The sequence below is a fragment of the Phoenix dactylifera genome, unplaced genomic scaffold, assembly GCF_009389715.1.
Source record: "Phoenix dactylifera cultivar Barhee BC4 unplaced genomic scaffold, palm_55x_up_171113_PBpolish2nd_filt_p 002050F, whole genome shotgun sequence".
In the NCBI taxonomy this organism is placed as follows: Eukaryota; Viridiplantae; Streptophyta; class Magnoliopsida; order Arecales; family Arecaceae; genus Phoenix; species Phoenix dactylifera.
This window is the reverse complement of record NW_024069325.1, coordinates 11,190-27,719: the sequence shown is the minus strand read 5'-3', so window position 1 is coordinate 27,719 and position 16,530 is coordinate 11,190. Positions and strand designations below refer to the sequence as shown.

General features: G+C 45.2%; 1 protein-coding gene across 1 annotated transcript; it reads left to right on the top strand.

Annotated features, from left to right (window-relative positions):
- Positions 1–12,338: 12,338 nt before the first annotated feature.
- LOC103719126 (acyl transferase 5-like) lies at positions 12,339–16,274 on the top strand. The gene is made up of 2 exons (XM_008808213.4): positions 12,339–12,997; positions 15,274–16,274. Exons 1-2 carry the CDS (start codon positions 12,587–12,589, stop codon positions 16,117–16,119), a joined length of 1,257 nt encoding a protein of 418 aa, XP_008806435.1. The 5' UTR covers positions 12,339–12,586; the 3' UTR covers positions 16,120–16,274.
- The last annotated feature ends 256 nt before the right edge of the window (positions 16,275–16,530 follow it).

The following is a 16,530-nucleotide window of genomic DNA, read 5'->3' as shown; positions in this document are numbered from 1 at the left end:
CTGATTAACCAATATTAAGTCAATAGGTCTTCCACTGTAGTAGAGCTGCTAAGGCCTTTCTGATGTTGACTTGTCTCGGCTGGACACAGTGGTCAAGTTGCATTGGGGGGCTGGACCTCTCTATAGACATGAGATGTTGTAGGGTAAAGGTGGGGTTGGGCACCAATAACTGTTAGGTGAGGACCCAATGACGACTTTATTCCTACAGTTATACAGTGGGTCTGACTTAACTAAGAAATGGGACCAATAACTGTTAGGTGAGGTCTTCATGGCTTAGAGACCAAGTTACACTGCAACATGCTTGAGAAGCATTGTACAAGAGTTGTACACTCATCCATCTATGTGTCACCAATAACTGTTAGGTGAGGTGGCATGTAAATCGGTGGGACCGCAGTACCCACTAGAAATCCTAGTCGTGTAGGATTTCCGTTTCCCTACCAGGGGAGTGTGAGGGATTCGAGAAAATAGTGGGAGTCACATTTGTTCTAAAAGACCTTAGAACAGATTAGGATCAAGTACAAAAGTCTAACTAGAATCATTACTCTCTGCAGATACAATGTCGGCTTCAAACCCTTTGACCCGTATTCTTGAGACCAACCGATTGACCGGAACCAATTACAAGGACTGGCTTAGAAATCTCAAAATTGTTTTGGACTGTGAGAAAATAGGCTATATACTCGATTCAGATATCCCCACACTACCAGCACGTCCTACTGATGTTCAGCGTGAGATGCATAAAAAGTGGTTGGATGATGACATTAGAGTAAAATGCTATATGATGGCATCCATGTCTAATGAACTCCAATGCCAGCATGAAAATATGAAGACTGCTAGGGAAATACTGGCACACCTGCAAGAGTTGTATGGTGAGTAAAGTCGCACAGCTCGTTTTGAAGTGTCCAAGAGGCTTTTCAAAGCGAAGATGCGCGAGGGGCAGTCTGTCCATGATCACGGTCTGACCATGATCAAGGACCTAGAGGAGCTTGAGAAGCTCGGTATGGACATGCACAAGGAATTGCAAGTGGATTTGATCCTACAGTCACTTCCTGATTCATTTGGTCAGTTTATAGTAAACTACCACATGAATAAAATTGAATGCACTAAGACTGAACTAATCAACATGTTGGTAACTGCTGAGGGAGCCTTGAAAGGTTCAAGGGGCAATGTCCTTGCTGCTGAGTTGACTTCTGGTTCCAAGAGAAAGTCTACTTGGAAGAAAAAGAAGCCTACTAAGAAGCAGAAGAAAGACAAGAAGCCCAAGAAGGAAGTTCAAAAGAAAAAGGCTAACGACAAAGGAAAATGTTTCCACTGCAATGTCGAAGGCCACTGGAAGAGAAACTGTCCTTCATACCTCGAGAGCCTGAAGAACAAGAAAGGTGACATACCTTCAGAAGGTATAGACTTGCTCATTATTGAAACTAATCTAATGGTTTCTTCTACTTCTAGTTGGGTTATAGATTCTGGTTCTAGTGCTCATTTGTGCACTACCATGCAGGGTCTAAAGGAAAGTAGAAGGCTGGCGGAAGGTGCGGTAACCCTTCGGGTTGGCAACGGGGCAAAAGTTGCTGCTGTGGCTGTGGGCACCTACCATCTGCGACTACCGTCTGGATTTAGTTTAATACTTAGAGACTGTTATTATGTACCTGTTGCTAGCAGAAATTTGATTTCTGTTTCATGTCTAGCACAGGAAGGTCATGTTTTTACATTTGACAAAGACTGCTGTTCTATTTATTTAAGAAATAAAATAGTCGCACGTGGTTTCATGATTGACAGTCTCTATCATTTACATATGGATGTATCTGTGAATGTTACCGAGCAAGACGTGAGTGCCAAAGGATCCAAAAGATCCAGAGATGAGATAAACCAAAGATATTTGTGGCACCTCAGACTTGGCCATATTGGAGAAGATAGGATGAACAAAATGGATAAAGATGGGCTCTTAGGCTCATTGACTTCCGAGTCATATCCAGTTTGCGAGTCCTGTCTTCAAGGAAAGATGGCTAGACTACCCTTTGTAGGACATGGGGAGAGGACCACCGAAATACTTACCCTAGTACATACAGATGTATGTGGCCCATTCGATGTGCTAGCCAGGGGACGTTATTCATACTTCATTACCTTTACCGATGATTATTCACGGTATGGGTATGTGTATCTTATGAGACACAAGTCTGAATCCTTTGAAAAGTTCAAAGAGTTCAAGAATGAAGTAGAAAAACAAACTGGAAAACCTCTTAAGGCTCTTCGATCAGATCGAGGAGGAGAATACCTTAGTGGGGAATTTCGGGACTATCTCAAAGAAAACGGCATAGTCTCACAATGGACACCTCCAGGTACACCTCAACTCAACGGGGTGTCAGAGAGGAGGAATCGGACCCTGTTGGACATGGTCAGGTCCATGATGAGCTTCACTGATTTACCTATGTTCCTTTGGGGAGATGCCTTACTCACAGCGATTTATTTATTGAATAGAGTTCCTTCTAAATCCGTTCCTACCACACCGTATGAGATATGGCATGGTAAGAAACCAAGTCTGGGTCATCTCAAGATTTGGGGGTGTCCGGCCCACGTCAAGCGACTACAGGCGGACAAGTTAGAGGCTAGGACCATAAGTGCTCGTTTTATAGGATATCCTAAAGAGTCATTAGGATACAATTTTTACGTCTCAGAGGATCACAATGTGTTTGTGAGCCGTCATGCCATCTTCTTGGAAAATCAGTTTATCCTTGATAGAGGCAGTGGGAGGAAAATTGAGCTTGAAGAGAAAGTCTCTGAAAAGCAACGAGTCATGGATCCTATAGAACCCATTCATAAAGAGCCAGTACACGATGTCCCTCAACCACCTCGTAGATCTAGTAGGGTCTCCCATCCTCCTCCCAATAGATACTTAGGTATACTAGAAGAGGATACTGAGGAAATGTTCCTAGTGGGAGATAGGGATCACATACAGGATCCCAAAACCTACAACGAGGCGATATCTGATATCGATTCCGAGAAATGGCTGGAAGCTATGAAGTCAGAGTTAGACTCCATGCATTCCAACCAAGTCTGGACTTTAGTAGATCCACCAGAAGGTATTGTACCTATTGGATGTAAATGGATCTACAAAAGGAAGATAGGTTCGGATGGAGAGGTAGAGACCTATAAGGCAAGGCTTGTGGCGAAAGGGTATAGTCAGCGCGAAGGCATTGACTATCAGGAGACCTTTTCACCTGTAGCCATGCTAAAATCCATCCGAACATTGCTTGCCATTGCAGCATTTCATGATTATGAAATCTGGCAGATGGATGTGAAAACTGCTTTCCTGAATGGATATCTTGATGAAGATATCTATATGGAACAGCCTTTGGGTTTCACTTCCAGTGATGGAGATCACAAGGTCTGCAAGCTGCAAAGGTCCATCTATGGACTAAAGCAAGCATCTCGGAGTTGGAACACTCGTTTCGATGATGCAATCAAAACGTTTGATTTCATCAAAAACGAAGAGGAACCGTGTGTTTACAAAAGGGTTAGTGAGAGTACGGTCGTTTTTTCGTACTGTACGTAGATGACATTCTCCTGATAGAGAATGATATTCCCATGCTAACCTCGGTTAAGGTCTGGTTGTCAAAAAGAATTCTCCATGAAAGACCTTGGGGAAGCATCCTATATTTTGGGAATAAAGGTCTATAGAGATAGATCTAAAATGATGCTTGGCCTTTCACAGAAGATGTACATAGAGGAGGTGCTGAAGAAATTCAACACATGAGCAAGATTCCCTATGCATCGGCAATGGGAAGCCTCATGTATGCCATGCTGTGTACACGACCTGATATAGCTCTTGCTGTGAGTGTCACAAGCAGATATCAGTCGGATCCAGGTAAGAAACACTGGATAGCTGTGAAGAACAGTCTTAAGTACTTGAGAAGAACTAAGGACATGTTCTTAGTCTTTGGGAGAAGATCAGAGTTGAAGGTAGAAGGATGCACACATATTGATGATAGAGAGTCTACATCAGAATATGTGCAATTGTGATTCAGTAAATTGGAAGAGTTCCAAACAACCGATCATTATAGATTCTACCTTAGAAGCTGAATGTTAAGCCGTATCTAAGGGTGCAGTGGAAACCTTCTGATTAAAAGTTAATTGCAGAGTTAGATGTAATGTCATTAGATGCCATAACACTTTACTGCGATAACATTGGCACCATAGCACTAGCTATGGAGCCATGGTCTCATCAGAAGTCTAAGCATATAGAGCGGCGCTTTCACCTCATACGCGACTATGTGGAGAAGAAATATGTAGAGGTGCAGAGAGTAGACTCCGCGGATAACGTGGCAGACCCGTTCACTAAGCAGCTGAGTCAGCAAAAGACTGAAGCCCACCTTGAGAAGATGGGCCTAAGATATATGACCAATTGGCTTTAGTGCAAGTGGGAGATTGTTAGATGTATGCCCTAGAAGCCAATTTGGCTGACACATTGTTGATTCTAGGGACATAATTTTGTACTTGACTATTTATTATTAAATAAATAAAAGGCATCTTTTCATTCATATTGTTTATGTGTCTATGAATCGTCCAAGAAATTAATAAGATGATGATACATATTCTCAAGAGTTGAGAATTTGAGCCATGTATCATTGGTGATTAATTTTTAAATGCTCCTGATCAATGGATCATCACGAGGACGGTGATTGACCCGATCAGTGCACAGATCACTTTCCTTCTGGATGGACGAGACTTGAGTCCACAGTGTAGGGACACTGAAGTGATAGTGCAGGTGCTTGTTAGAGAACAAGGGTACTGAGCGTGACCAAGACAAGAAGTCACTTGGATGTCTATCCACTCGTCAGTGACTTGCTTGATGTTGCAGTAGTGTGACTGGTCCTTTGACCTGCGGTGCTTCGGCTACTCACAGTGAGGTTATTGTAGTTTGACTGCACACATACATGGTCTCTAGCCATATGGGTCCATGCAGTGTAGATTGGCTGCAGTAGGTTCACTGTAGGAGTAGGGTATGCACCTATAAGGAATCTATCGACCTTGATAGAAGAGGAGTGATCCTATGTGATTTGTTAGACTGAGTTCTAAGACCTTGGCCAGGGCAGTAAGTGGAAAAGGAGTTTTCCATTATCGAACTCAAGTCGAATAAATCTTGACATATGACAGACGATGGGGTTTGACGAGTTGTCCATGACCTCCGTCCTGTAGGGATCCACGATAGTAGGACTGTATCACATGTTAACTGCACCTAGAGGTTCATCATTCCATTCTGCTGGGTAGCCACTACATGCTGCTAGGTGTCACTGGTGGATGGTGGGACTCATAGGAATTATCTTGATGATCGATAAACCCTAATGAGTTGAGTTGGAATCGTTCCAACCCATTGAAAGGAGTTTTCAATGATATAGTGATAGAGATCACAATATATCTCACTACCAGTCAGAATAGAACCTATGGGGTCACACACACTAGAAGTATTGACCGATCCGATGGTTGAAATCGTGATTAGGAATCACAAGAAATCAATTTGATTGATAAGAAGTTAAAGAAGGAACAAAGAGAATTAATTAATTGGACGTAAACACAAATCCTACTTCGGGTAGGATTCCTAGAGTCCTAATTGGATTAGGACTGGGAATCCTAGTTGGAGTAGGACTGGGATTCCTATTTAGAATAGGATTCCTACAATCCTAATGAGATTAGGAAATTTGAATCAAAATCGGATTCCTACTTGGAGTAGGATTCCTAGAAATCCTAATTGGATTAGGACTACGGATTCAAATAGAGTCCTAATTGGATTAGGACTAAAATTAAACAAATCCTAATTGGATTAGGATTCCTTAAGTCTAAATTAATTATTAATCTAATGAATCAACATGACTCCTAATTGGATTAGGATTGAAGAGTTCAATTGAGTCATGGTTCATTCAAGTCCTAATTGGATTAGGACTAGCATAGATTGAACCCAATTGGCTAATCCTAATTGGATTGGGATTAAACCATGAGAGAGGCACCTAATCCTCTTTGGAAGAGGATTAGGTTAACCAAGTAAGAGGGACATCAGCCCCTCTCACATGGCTAGGGCGACATGAAGAAGAGGGGGCCGGCGCCCCCTCTTTGGAAAATTGTCTTGGAGCTCCTAATTGTTAGGAGCTCCAAATCTTATTAAAAGAGGACTAGGGCCGGCGCCCTAGGTGAAGCCTTTTCTTCCTCCAAGCCGTGGCCACCCTCTCCCTCTCCTCCCTTGGTTCAGCCGCCATCAGCAAAGGGAAAAGAAGAGGAGGCGTCTCCCTCCTCTTGGTCTTCTTCCTTGGCTTCAGCGCGTGTGAAGAGAAGAAGGCTGCGAAGGGATTTGATCTTCTTCCTCTTCTTCATCCTTCTTCTTCCTCCTCTCAAGTGCAATCAAGAGTTGATTGAAAGAGAGGACATCAGCCATCAAAGCTATCTCTGCAAGGGAGCTAGCACCCCGGTGAGATAGAGAGCTTGGATCGGATCCTGCTTCGTGTGGATACCCGTAGAGGCCGGACGTTTGAACGGCTTCAAGCGAACCCTCTTCCAAAACCACGAATTCAGATTTGCGGTGATCATCTACCCGCGCAAGGTGAAGATTTGATCTTCCTAATAGTTTTAAAAGTTTTAATTCTTACCTAATTACGAAAGGTCTAGAAACAACGTTCATGCGATGAACGTCGAACCCGTGCATGCCGATTCCGCTGCCATCTGATTTTTGTTTTGAAATATCAGCGGCATGGGCGGGTACCCAACACATACTTGTAGAATACTGCGGTCGGAGGATCTCTTCAACAGCTTTCCGTTCACGCCGTAGGGCGCCCCCCACTTAGATCGGAGGTGCACTTGTAGAATACTGCGGTCGGTGAAGCTCTTTAACGACTCTCCATTGACGCTGCAGGGCGCTCCGAGCCGAGCTCGAGGGATGATTTTGTAGATAGATCCTGCAATCGCGAGGCACTTTGGCTCTCGGACGAAACTGCAGGGCGTTCCGAGCCCAGCTCGAGCGACGACTTTGTAGATACATCTTGCAGTCGCGAGGCCCTTTGGCTCTCGGACGAAACTGCAGGGTTTCCCGAGCTGAGCTCGAGAAACGACTTTGTAGATATATCCTTCAATCGTGAGGCCCTTTGGCTCTCAAGCAAAACTACAGGATGTCCCGAGCCAAGCTTGAGGGACGACTTTGTAGATAGATCCGGCAGTCGCGAGGCCCTTTGGCTCTCGGGCGAAACTGCAGGGCGTCCCGAGCCGAGCTCGAGGGACGACTTTGTAGACAGATCCTATAGTGCGATGCCCTTTGGCTCCTGAGCAAAACTTCAGGACGTCCTGAGCCAAGCTCGAGAAACGACTTTGTAAATAGATCCTGCAGTTGCGAGGCCCTTTGGCTCTCAGGTGAAACTACAGGGCGTCCCGCGTCGACCTCGAGGGACGACTTTGTAGATAGATCCTATAGTCGCGAGGCCCTTTGGCTCTCGGATAAAACTACGGGGCATCCCGAGCCGAGCTCGAGGGATGGCTTTGTAGAAATATCCTTTAGTCGCGAGGTCCTTTGGCTCTCGGACAAAACTGCAGGGCATCCGGAGCCAAGCTCGATGGATGACTTTGTAGATAGATTTTGCAGTCGCGAGGCTCTTTGGCTCTCAGGCAAAACTATAGGGCGTTCCGAGCCGAGCTCGAGGGACGACTTTGTAGATAGATCCTGCAGTTGCGAGGCCTTTTGACTCTTGGACGAAACTGCAGGGCATTCTGAGCCGAGCTCGAGAGATGACTTTGTAGATAGATCCTACAGTCGCAAGGCCCTTTGGCTCTTGGGTGAAACTGTGGGGCATCCCGAGCCGAGTTCGAGGGATGCTTTGTAGACAGATCCAGCAGTCGCGAGGCCCTTTGGCTCTCGGGTGAAACTGCAGGACGTACCGAGCCGAGCTCGAGGGACGATTTTGTACACAGATCCTGCAGTCGCGATGCCCTTTGGCCCTCGGGTGAAACTGCAGGATGTCTCGAGCTCGAGCTCGAGGGACGACTTTGTCGATAGATCTTACAGTCGCAAGGTCTTTTGGCTCTCGGACGAAACTGCAGGGCATCCCGGGCCGAGCTCGAGGGACGACTTTGTAGATAGATCCTACAGTCGTGAGGCCCTTTGGCTCTCGGGCGAAACTGCAGGACGTCTCGAGCCGAGCTCGATGGACGACTTTGTAGATAGATCCTGCAGTTCCGAGGCCTTTTGGCTCTCGGGCAAAACTGCAGGGCATTCCAAGTTGTGCTCGATGGACGGCTTTGTAGATAGATCCTGTAGTTGCGAGGCCCTTTGATTCTCGGGCGAAACTATAGGGCGTTGCGAGCTAAGCTCGATGGACAACTTTGTAGATAGATCGTACAGTCGCGAGGCTCTTTGGCTCTCGGGCGAAACTGCAGGGCATCCCGAGCCAAGCTCGAGGGACGACTTTGTAGACAGATTCTGCAGTCGTGAGAACCTTTGGCTCTCGAACGAAACTGCAGGGCATCCCGAGCCGAGCTCAAGGGATGACTTTGTAGACAAATCCTACAGTCGCGAGGCTCTTTGGCTCTTGGGCAAATCTGCGGGGCGTCCCGGGCCGAGCTCAAGAGACGACTTTGTAGACGGATCTTGCAGTCGCGAGGCCTTTTGGCTCTCGGGCGAAACTGCAGGGCATCTTGAGCCGAGCTCGAGGGATGACTTTGTAGATATATCCTGCAGTTGTGAGGCTCTTTGGCTCTCAGACGAAACTGCAGGGTGTCCCGAGCCGAGCTCGAGGGACGACTTTGTAGATTGATTCTGCAGTCGCGAGGCCCTTTGGCTCTCGGGCGAAACTGCAGGGCATCCCGAGCCGAGCTCGAGGGACGACTTTGTAGACAGATCTTGCAGTCGCGAGGCTCTTTGGCTCTCGGGCGAAACTGCAAGACGTTCCAAGCCGAGCTCGAGGGACGACTTTGCAGATTTGTCAATATATAACTCGTGCTGCAGGGGCGACCGGAGCGCGTCGAGCCCATTAGGGCATTTTAGAGATGTTTTGGAGAAATCTCAGTGGGTAACTTTATTAATTGACACATTCTGGGATTTAAAAAATCATGACCTGGAGGGGCTAATGTCCCATCTGGGGGTTGTAGCTTACATCCCGGGTCGTCAGACCCGGATAGATGAGGGTGCAGCCTCTTCCCTGCCCCCCGAAGTCAAGAAGCCGCTAGCGTGTGGGATGCGCAGGTGCGGTGTTGATGGTGCCCGCGCTGGGGCGATTACCGTCGGGCTTGTTGCGCGTCCGGGCTCTGTCCCTCGAGCTCTATTCTGTCAGCTTAACCACTAACAAACCGACTCAACAGGTCTTGGCGGATAATTGCTTCAATTTTATTACGGAGCGGGTAACAGTCCTCCATATCATGACCATAGTCTCTATGGAAGCGGCAGTATTTGTCTGAACGCTTCCGCGGCCCCGACGGTTGCATCTTTGGTGGAGGTCGGAGGTAGCCGCGACCCTCGATTTCCATGAGAATCTCTGTCCGGAAGGACGTGAGGGGAGTCTACTTTCCGAAACTTTAGTGTTGGGTATATTTACCGGTCGCATCTTTTGTATATTTACTTTGGACTTGTTGCCCCACTTTCTAGACTTTTCTGTCGAGCTTGGCGATTGATGAGGCTCCTACCGGCTGCAGGCTTTGATCAGCCACGACAAGAGCTTGGACTTGTTGAGCGAGCAGGTAAAACTGCTCTCGCTAGACCTGAGGAATCTAGTTCGCTGGTGCAGGCACTGCATGGGGTGGACTTTGAAGAGAGTGGTCGAGCGCTGGTACCCGGCTGCTCGATGCGTTTGGAGCTCCGTGACTCCTTAACCTCATGATCTCTTCTCGGGCCCTTCTTCTAGCGCCAAATGTTGTGGTTCAAATTTGGCCCGAGGGTGACCACGCCGGAGGAGTCGAGGGAGCTGCTAGAGTGTGGAGGAAGACGATGAGAGCCACCTCCCGCGATCGGCGGTGTACGTACACAAAGTCTCACCGGTGCTTCCGATAAGGGCCCTACGATGATCAAGTTAGAGTGGTGCTCAGTTGGTCCAGCCAAAAAGTTCCTTAGGTTACTTGATGGGGTTATTTATAGTCTCGGTAGGGGTGCCCAGATGGCAGAGGTATGGCCCGTTTCCATCATGAGTTGGGATGGGCACAGCTAGAGCTTGCTTATGGCGCATGGTGCGGTCCATCCTTGTGAGCGGTAAGGCATTGACAGTTGTAGCAGGATATGGCTGGAGTAGCATTGCGCTGTCCTTGACTGTCACTGGCCTGCAAACAAAGCATGGCGCGGAGGTGTTTATAATATACGACCACACAGGCGGGAGTAGGCACGCAAGTGGATATGGCTGTTGGCGAGGCTGGGCTCAGTGAGGAGTTGCATCACATATTTGATGAGATCGGCTTAGCTTCCTCAATAAAGCGTCCCGAGCTCGAGGCTCGAGGCGGGTCGGCGAATACAGGATGCGCTCCGAGCTTGGTTGGAGTGGGTCGTCGAATACAGGAGGCGCCCCGAGCTTGGTCAAGGCGGGTCAGTGAATATAGGAGGTGCCCCGAGCTTGGTCGGGACGGGTCGGCGAATACAAGAGGCGCCCCGAGGTTGAAGAAGCTTTTGGGGCATCTCGAGCTCGTGCTCGGGACATCATCATAGAAGGTTGCTGTAGGTCGCAGCAGCGGAGAGATTCGACTGAGATCAACAGTGCCTTCGGTGGAGTCTGGGCTCGAACTGGCTCTTGGCGGGGCCGATATTCGGCTCAGTCGGTGTTAGAGCCCATTTGACCGAAATTGAGTGGTCCCATCATTGCGAGCAAGATGATCCATTTTGCCCCCCATTAGGTGTATTTGGCACCAATAACTGGTGCTGAATTTTGGTATATTTTGAGAGACAAGGAAGTATTCAAGACACAGAAGTTATGGCATGGCATTGCATTGGCCTAGCGCTGCTTTGGAGGCGGGATAGGTAAAGAAAAACTTTCGAATCTAAGCCTAGACTCTGGAAGACCTGGAGATCAGTTTGGTTGCTTTCCTATTGGATTACCTTGGTGAAGGAAGCTAATCAAGAAATGGTTCCTACTTCTTAGATACCTCAATGGCACCGAGGTGTCAGCTATCTACTTCACTCTAATGTTTCTTCTATTCCTCTCCTTCAATTTTGATAGGATTTTTCCAGTCCAGGTCAAGCAGCATTCTTTTGTGACATCAATCGTAGAGTTGCACAATAGCAGCTTTGATATTTGTGCATACATGTGGTAAAAAGAGATGTTGGCGTGTTTTTTTTTACTTTTTTTTTTTTCTAAAAAAAAGGGGTAGGGGGGGAGGAAGGGACAAGCCCACCCCCGCGTAGCAGCCCCCACTGGGCCCCCGCCCCGCCAGGAGAATGTTCGATGCGGGCAGAAATGGCCGTGTGTTGGGCACCCCGACCGGTTTTACTCATACCCTCCCCACCCGTAGGCCCGGCTCAGCTACTCCTCTGAGCTCTGGCTCGAGTCCCACGTGTGAGTACGTCACACCCGGCACCACCCCGGCTACTAGCGGTTCAAGAGCGGTCCTACACCACAAGTCCAAGTAGTGGCCAAAGTAGTGAGCTCCGGTCCACAATTTAATCGTCGCCGCAGCGATTCGAACTTGGAACCTAATGGTTAGAATTGCTGCCCAGTACCACTAGGCTACCACCTTGGTGCCTTTTTTTTTTTAACTTTTTGGCTACAACGGATGGTTCGTATAGTTTAGTACGGATACATCCAAAAAAGTCATAGAATAGTAAATCTCGAAACGCTCTAACCAACTCCCTGTCCCCAACCTATAGAGTCCTCTGAAGTAATCGGCCACATATGAGGCTACCTAATCTGCGGCCCCGTTGGTCTCTTGGCGTATTTTGAGAACAGTGCAATGTGCAATGGTTGTGGTCGTGAAAGGAGATCAATCATTCTTTCATGTGAAAAGACATGCTGGATCTAATTTTTTTTTTTTCATTTTGCTTGCCAAATAGATTTTCAGTTTCACAAATATAGACAGAAGTGACATCAAAAGGTTTAAGCCTTTGTTTGATGGCTAATGGTCGGTTAATCGCGTAAGTCTCCATTTACATCAAAAAAAAAAAAAAAAAAGTATGAAAATATTAAAAATGATAGAAATAGGAAGACAATAATTTGAAAAAAATATTCATACTTCTGAAGAACTATACTCGAAGCAGGAGATTTCATTATTTTAAAGCACTTATGCATGTCAGTACTAGCCAATTATCTCGTAGCAGCAGTAACTTTTTTATATATTTCCTGCAAAACAGATGAAACCATTAAAGCCTGCAAGTTCTCATCCCTCCCATCATTCCATTAATACTGTCCATCACTTTCCTCGTTCTAAACTCCATGTGCATTACAGGTCACAGCCTACAAGATCGAGCAAGCATCTCTCCCTTCATTAGCTGTCCGTGCGGGTAAAATAACAAATAGAATACGAGCATTAGTTACAAACCAAACAAGCCGGCAGGTTGTCAACGTCCCGGCCCCGTCCATTATAAGCAGACAATACTCCAAACGCGAGAGCATCAAAGCAATATCGAATCGGACGAACCATTCCCACCATCATGATGTTCTCCGTGACCAAATTGGCTCCCGCGTTGGTCGGTCCCAGCGAGCAGACGCCGGCCGGCAATCTCCCCCTCTCTTCCATCGACCTGACACCGGCCCTGAGAGATGTCATGGTCGACTCCATCCATGTTTTCCAGCACGGCGTCGAGCCGGCCAGGGTCATAAGGGAAGCGCTGTCCAGGGCCCTGGTCCCCTACTACCCGGTCGCCGGCCGGCTCCTCAAGTGCGACGACGGCGACATGGTGGTTGCTTGCACCGGGGAAGGTGCATGGTTCGTCGAGGCCACGGCGAATTTTAGCCTCAAAGATGTCAACAACCTCCAACGGCCTCTCATGATCCCAAAGGAAGAGTTCCTTCCAGTCCTCCCCCCGGACGTAAGCCGAGAGGGTGTCATTTTCATGTTGCAGGTATGCTTCTTCAGTAATCTACATGTATTTATCAATTTTTACGGAACAAAAAAAAAGAAGATAGAAGCGGTATATGGCTCAGATTATTTTATTTTATTTTGGTATGGAAAATGGCTCGAATTATTCCCTGGTCAGCCAGTATATATGATTTTTATTTTAGGATGAGAAAATTTTACTTAGTTTTTTTTTTTTATTAGTACAACAGCTCCTCATACAAAATGTGCATGAGTATAATTAACAAAATAAAAAAAAATTGACTTTGAGATGCATCTCAAAACGTGCATGAGTGCATTGAGATGCATTTTGATCTAGGTCGTAAAGTATGCCTATCTTTGTAATGCACCTTAATGTTTTTTGAGATAAAAATGCATCTCAATGTTGAATGGGCAGCATCCGCGATAGATGACGTGTATATTTCGTTAACAATCAAGTCAGCAAGCATACGATGTCTATAAGTTTTTTTTTTCTTTTTTTCTTTTTGTCTTTCTTCAGACACTTGTAAATATAGAAACCATGCATGCACCTTTCTTTGAAAAAAAAAAAAAAACAAAGAATAAACATGTGAAAAAAACGCATAATGTGCTTTGCTTCGAGGGAGGTTTGACCCATTAAATTAACATAGCTTGAATGCCCCGATACAGCTGTAATTGAAGGAAAAAAAAAAACTTGTTTTGACGCACGAGTGGCTGTTTTGCCACATGAGTAGTGGTGGTTAGATTCCTTGTGACATGTGACACTAGATATGGCCCGGTTTGACACTGTTGTCTCCATAATTGATTGCATTATTGTGAGACCACATGCAATGGCCATGTGACCCTAACAAGCATATTCCTCACCAACCCTCGTCGTTGTCGGATGCAAGGAAACGAAACAAAACAGTGAATCTAATATTTCAAATCTTGATTTTTGGCATTTTTTTTTACATGTATACTTCTAAATATATAAAATTATATAAATATTTTCATAAAATTACTATTTACATGCACATATTTTTTTTGGCATATGTATCCGTACCATTTAACATCATTAAAAAATAAAAAAGTTTAAAATTAAAATGACCGAAATATCCTTATAGATAGATGTATAAAAAAAGTTATGAGGGTATACACGCAAATAGCAACTTTATGAAGGTATTTATATAATTTATCATATTTAGAAGGGTATATATTAAAAAATCTATTAATAAAATTAAAACTGTATATATTAAAAATCTATTAATAAAATTAAAACTCAGATGAAATTTGTCAAGTCTTTTATAATTTAGTTGGATTGACAAGTTAAAAAAAGATCGAGTCACATTATCAATTTTCTTTTTTAAAATCTTGACCGAAACAAGTTGAAATATTAGGAGATCATTTTAGTAATACTATTCTTCATTTGATTTTGATATAATTATCATTATTGAATCTATGACGTCTACATATTTTTCATTATTTTTTAAAGATTAAATCATCTCGAATTTAAATTAACTATAGATGCTTAGATTAGTAAAATATTTTTTAGTGATTTATAAATGTTAAATTGTTCTTTGTTTTCGGAGCAAAAATTTCGTAAAAGCAATATGATTTATTCTATAAGAGTTTATATGAACATAATTTAATCTTTTTGGCTATTTTTTTATTAATGAATTATCTTTACTGGATTTTGATCATTTTGTATTGGATATTTTTTAAGTATATGCCCTCTTAAATATATGTAATTGCATGAATACCCTCGCAAAGTTACTATTTGCATGTATATCTCTATAAAGTTTTCTTTTTGCATGTATATATATATTTTTTTGGCTTTCTACAGACACTTGTAAATCTAGAAACCATGCATGCACCTTTCTTTAAAACGTATAATGTGCTTTGCTTCGAGGGAGGTTTGACCCATTAAATTAACATGGCTTGATACAACTGTAATTGAAGGGGAAAAAAAACTTGTTTTGACGCATGAGTAGGGGTGGTTAGATTCCTTGTGACACTAGAGTCTAGACATGGCCCGGTTCGACACTCTATTGTCTACATAATTGATTGCATTATTATGAGACGACATGCAATGGCGATGTGACTCTAACAAGCATATTCCTTACCAGCCCTAGTCGTTGTCGGATGCAAGAAAACGATACAAAACAGTGAATCTAATGTTTCAGATGTCAGTTTTTGGTAAGAATTTTTTGCATGTCCATCCTCCTAAATATATAAAATTATAAGAATATCTTTATAAAATTAAGAAAGTGACGAATTTAATGTTTCAGATCTCAACGCCTGGTTTTTGGTAATGGTGGATTTCAGGTCACACAATTTACATGCGGTGGATTCTCCGTCGGCATCATATCCAGCCATGCGATGTTTGATGGCCTCGGGGCAGCCCAATTTGTGAACGCGATCGCGGACATGGCCCGAGGCCTCCCACGGCCCACGGTGGAGCCCATTTGGTGCCGAGAGGACATCCCCAAGTTCAACCCAGCCAAGCCCCCGCAAGGGCCGCCACCGACCCTGACGGACTTCGACTTCGAGTACTCCATAGCCGACATCTCCTTGGACAGCATCAACCAATTCAAGGACCGATTCATGAACGAGACTGGGCAGAGATGCTCCACCTTCGACATCGTCGCGGCGATGGCCTGGCGAGCTCGAACTCGAGCTATTAATCTCGAGCCCCACGTCGAAGTCCGCTTCGGCTTCGCAGCCGATACCCGCCACCTGTTCGATCAAATGATACCACATAGAAAAGGTTATTACGGGAATGCTGTGTACCCCGTGACCGTCTCGGCAGCTAGCGAGAAGATCGTTCGCTCATCGCTCGTCGAGATTGTGAGCCTCATTAGAGAAGCTAAACAGATGTTGCCGAGCAAGTTCTCGAAATGGACGATGGGTGAGAACGAGGAGGACCCGTACAAAGTGCCCTTCGACTATGGCACGTTTATCATAGCAGATTGGAACAAGGTGGGATTTTACGAGGTAGATTATGGATGGGGAGTGCCCATGCATCTCGTCCCTTTCAACGACGGGAATTTTATTGGGTCGTTCATCATGCTCAAGCCGCCCGCACCTAAGCAGGGCGTGAGGCTGATGATGAGGTGTGTTGTGAAAGAACACCTGGCTGTCTTCGATGATGAAATTACGAACTTGGTTTAGCAGCCATCAATCGATCCCCTTTCTGTCTTGATCTCTTTTAAGGACATTGTTTCGTTATTCTCTTATTGAGCATCAATGTTCAGCTGTAGTTAGCTTTACTTTGATGGCGATGTTCAATTTTGTTGCCTTATCTATTGTTATTGTCTTTCTCAAATTATATGCCAAGCATATATTTAACATCTAAGAAGCATGTCCTGTTAGGAAAAATTAATTGGCGCGTGGCCTGAGATGTACATCTCGTCTCGGGCACCCGTTGGTGCCCTCTGCGGGCTGGCCGCATCCGCGGAAGGTGCAGACGCATCCGCAAATTGGCCTTTTTGCTGCTTTTTTGGGCCAACAACACGTTGACCCAAAAAGACTATAAAAACCTCCCTATTCCTCCTAATTCGTGACAAAAAAAAAAGAGAAAAA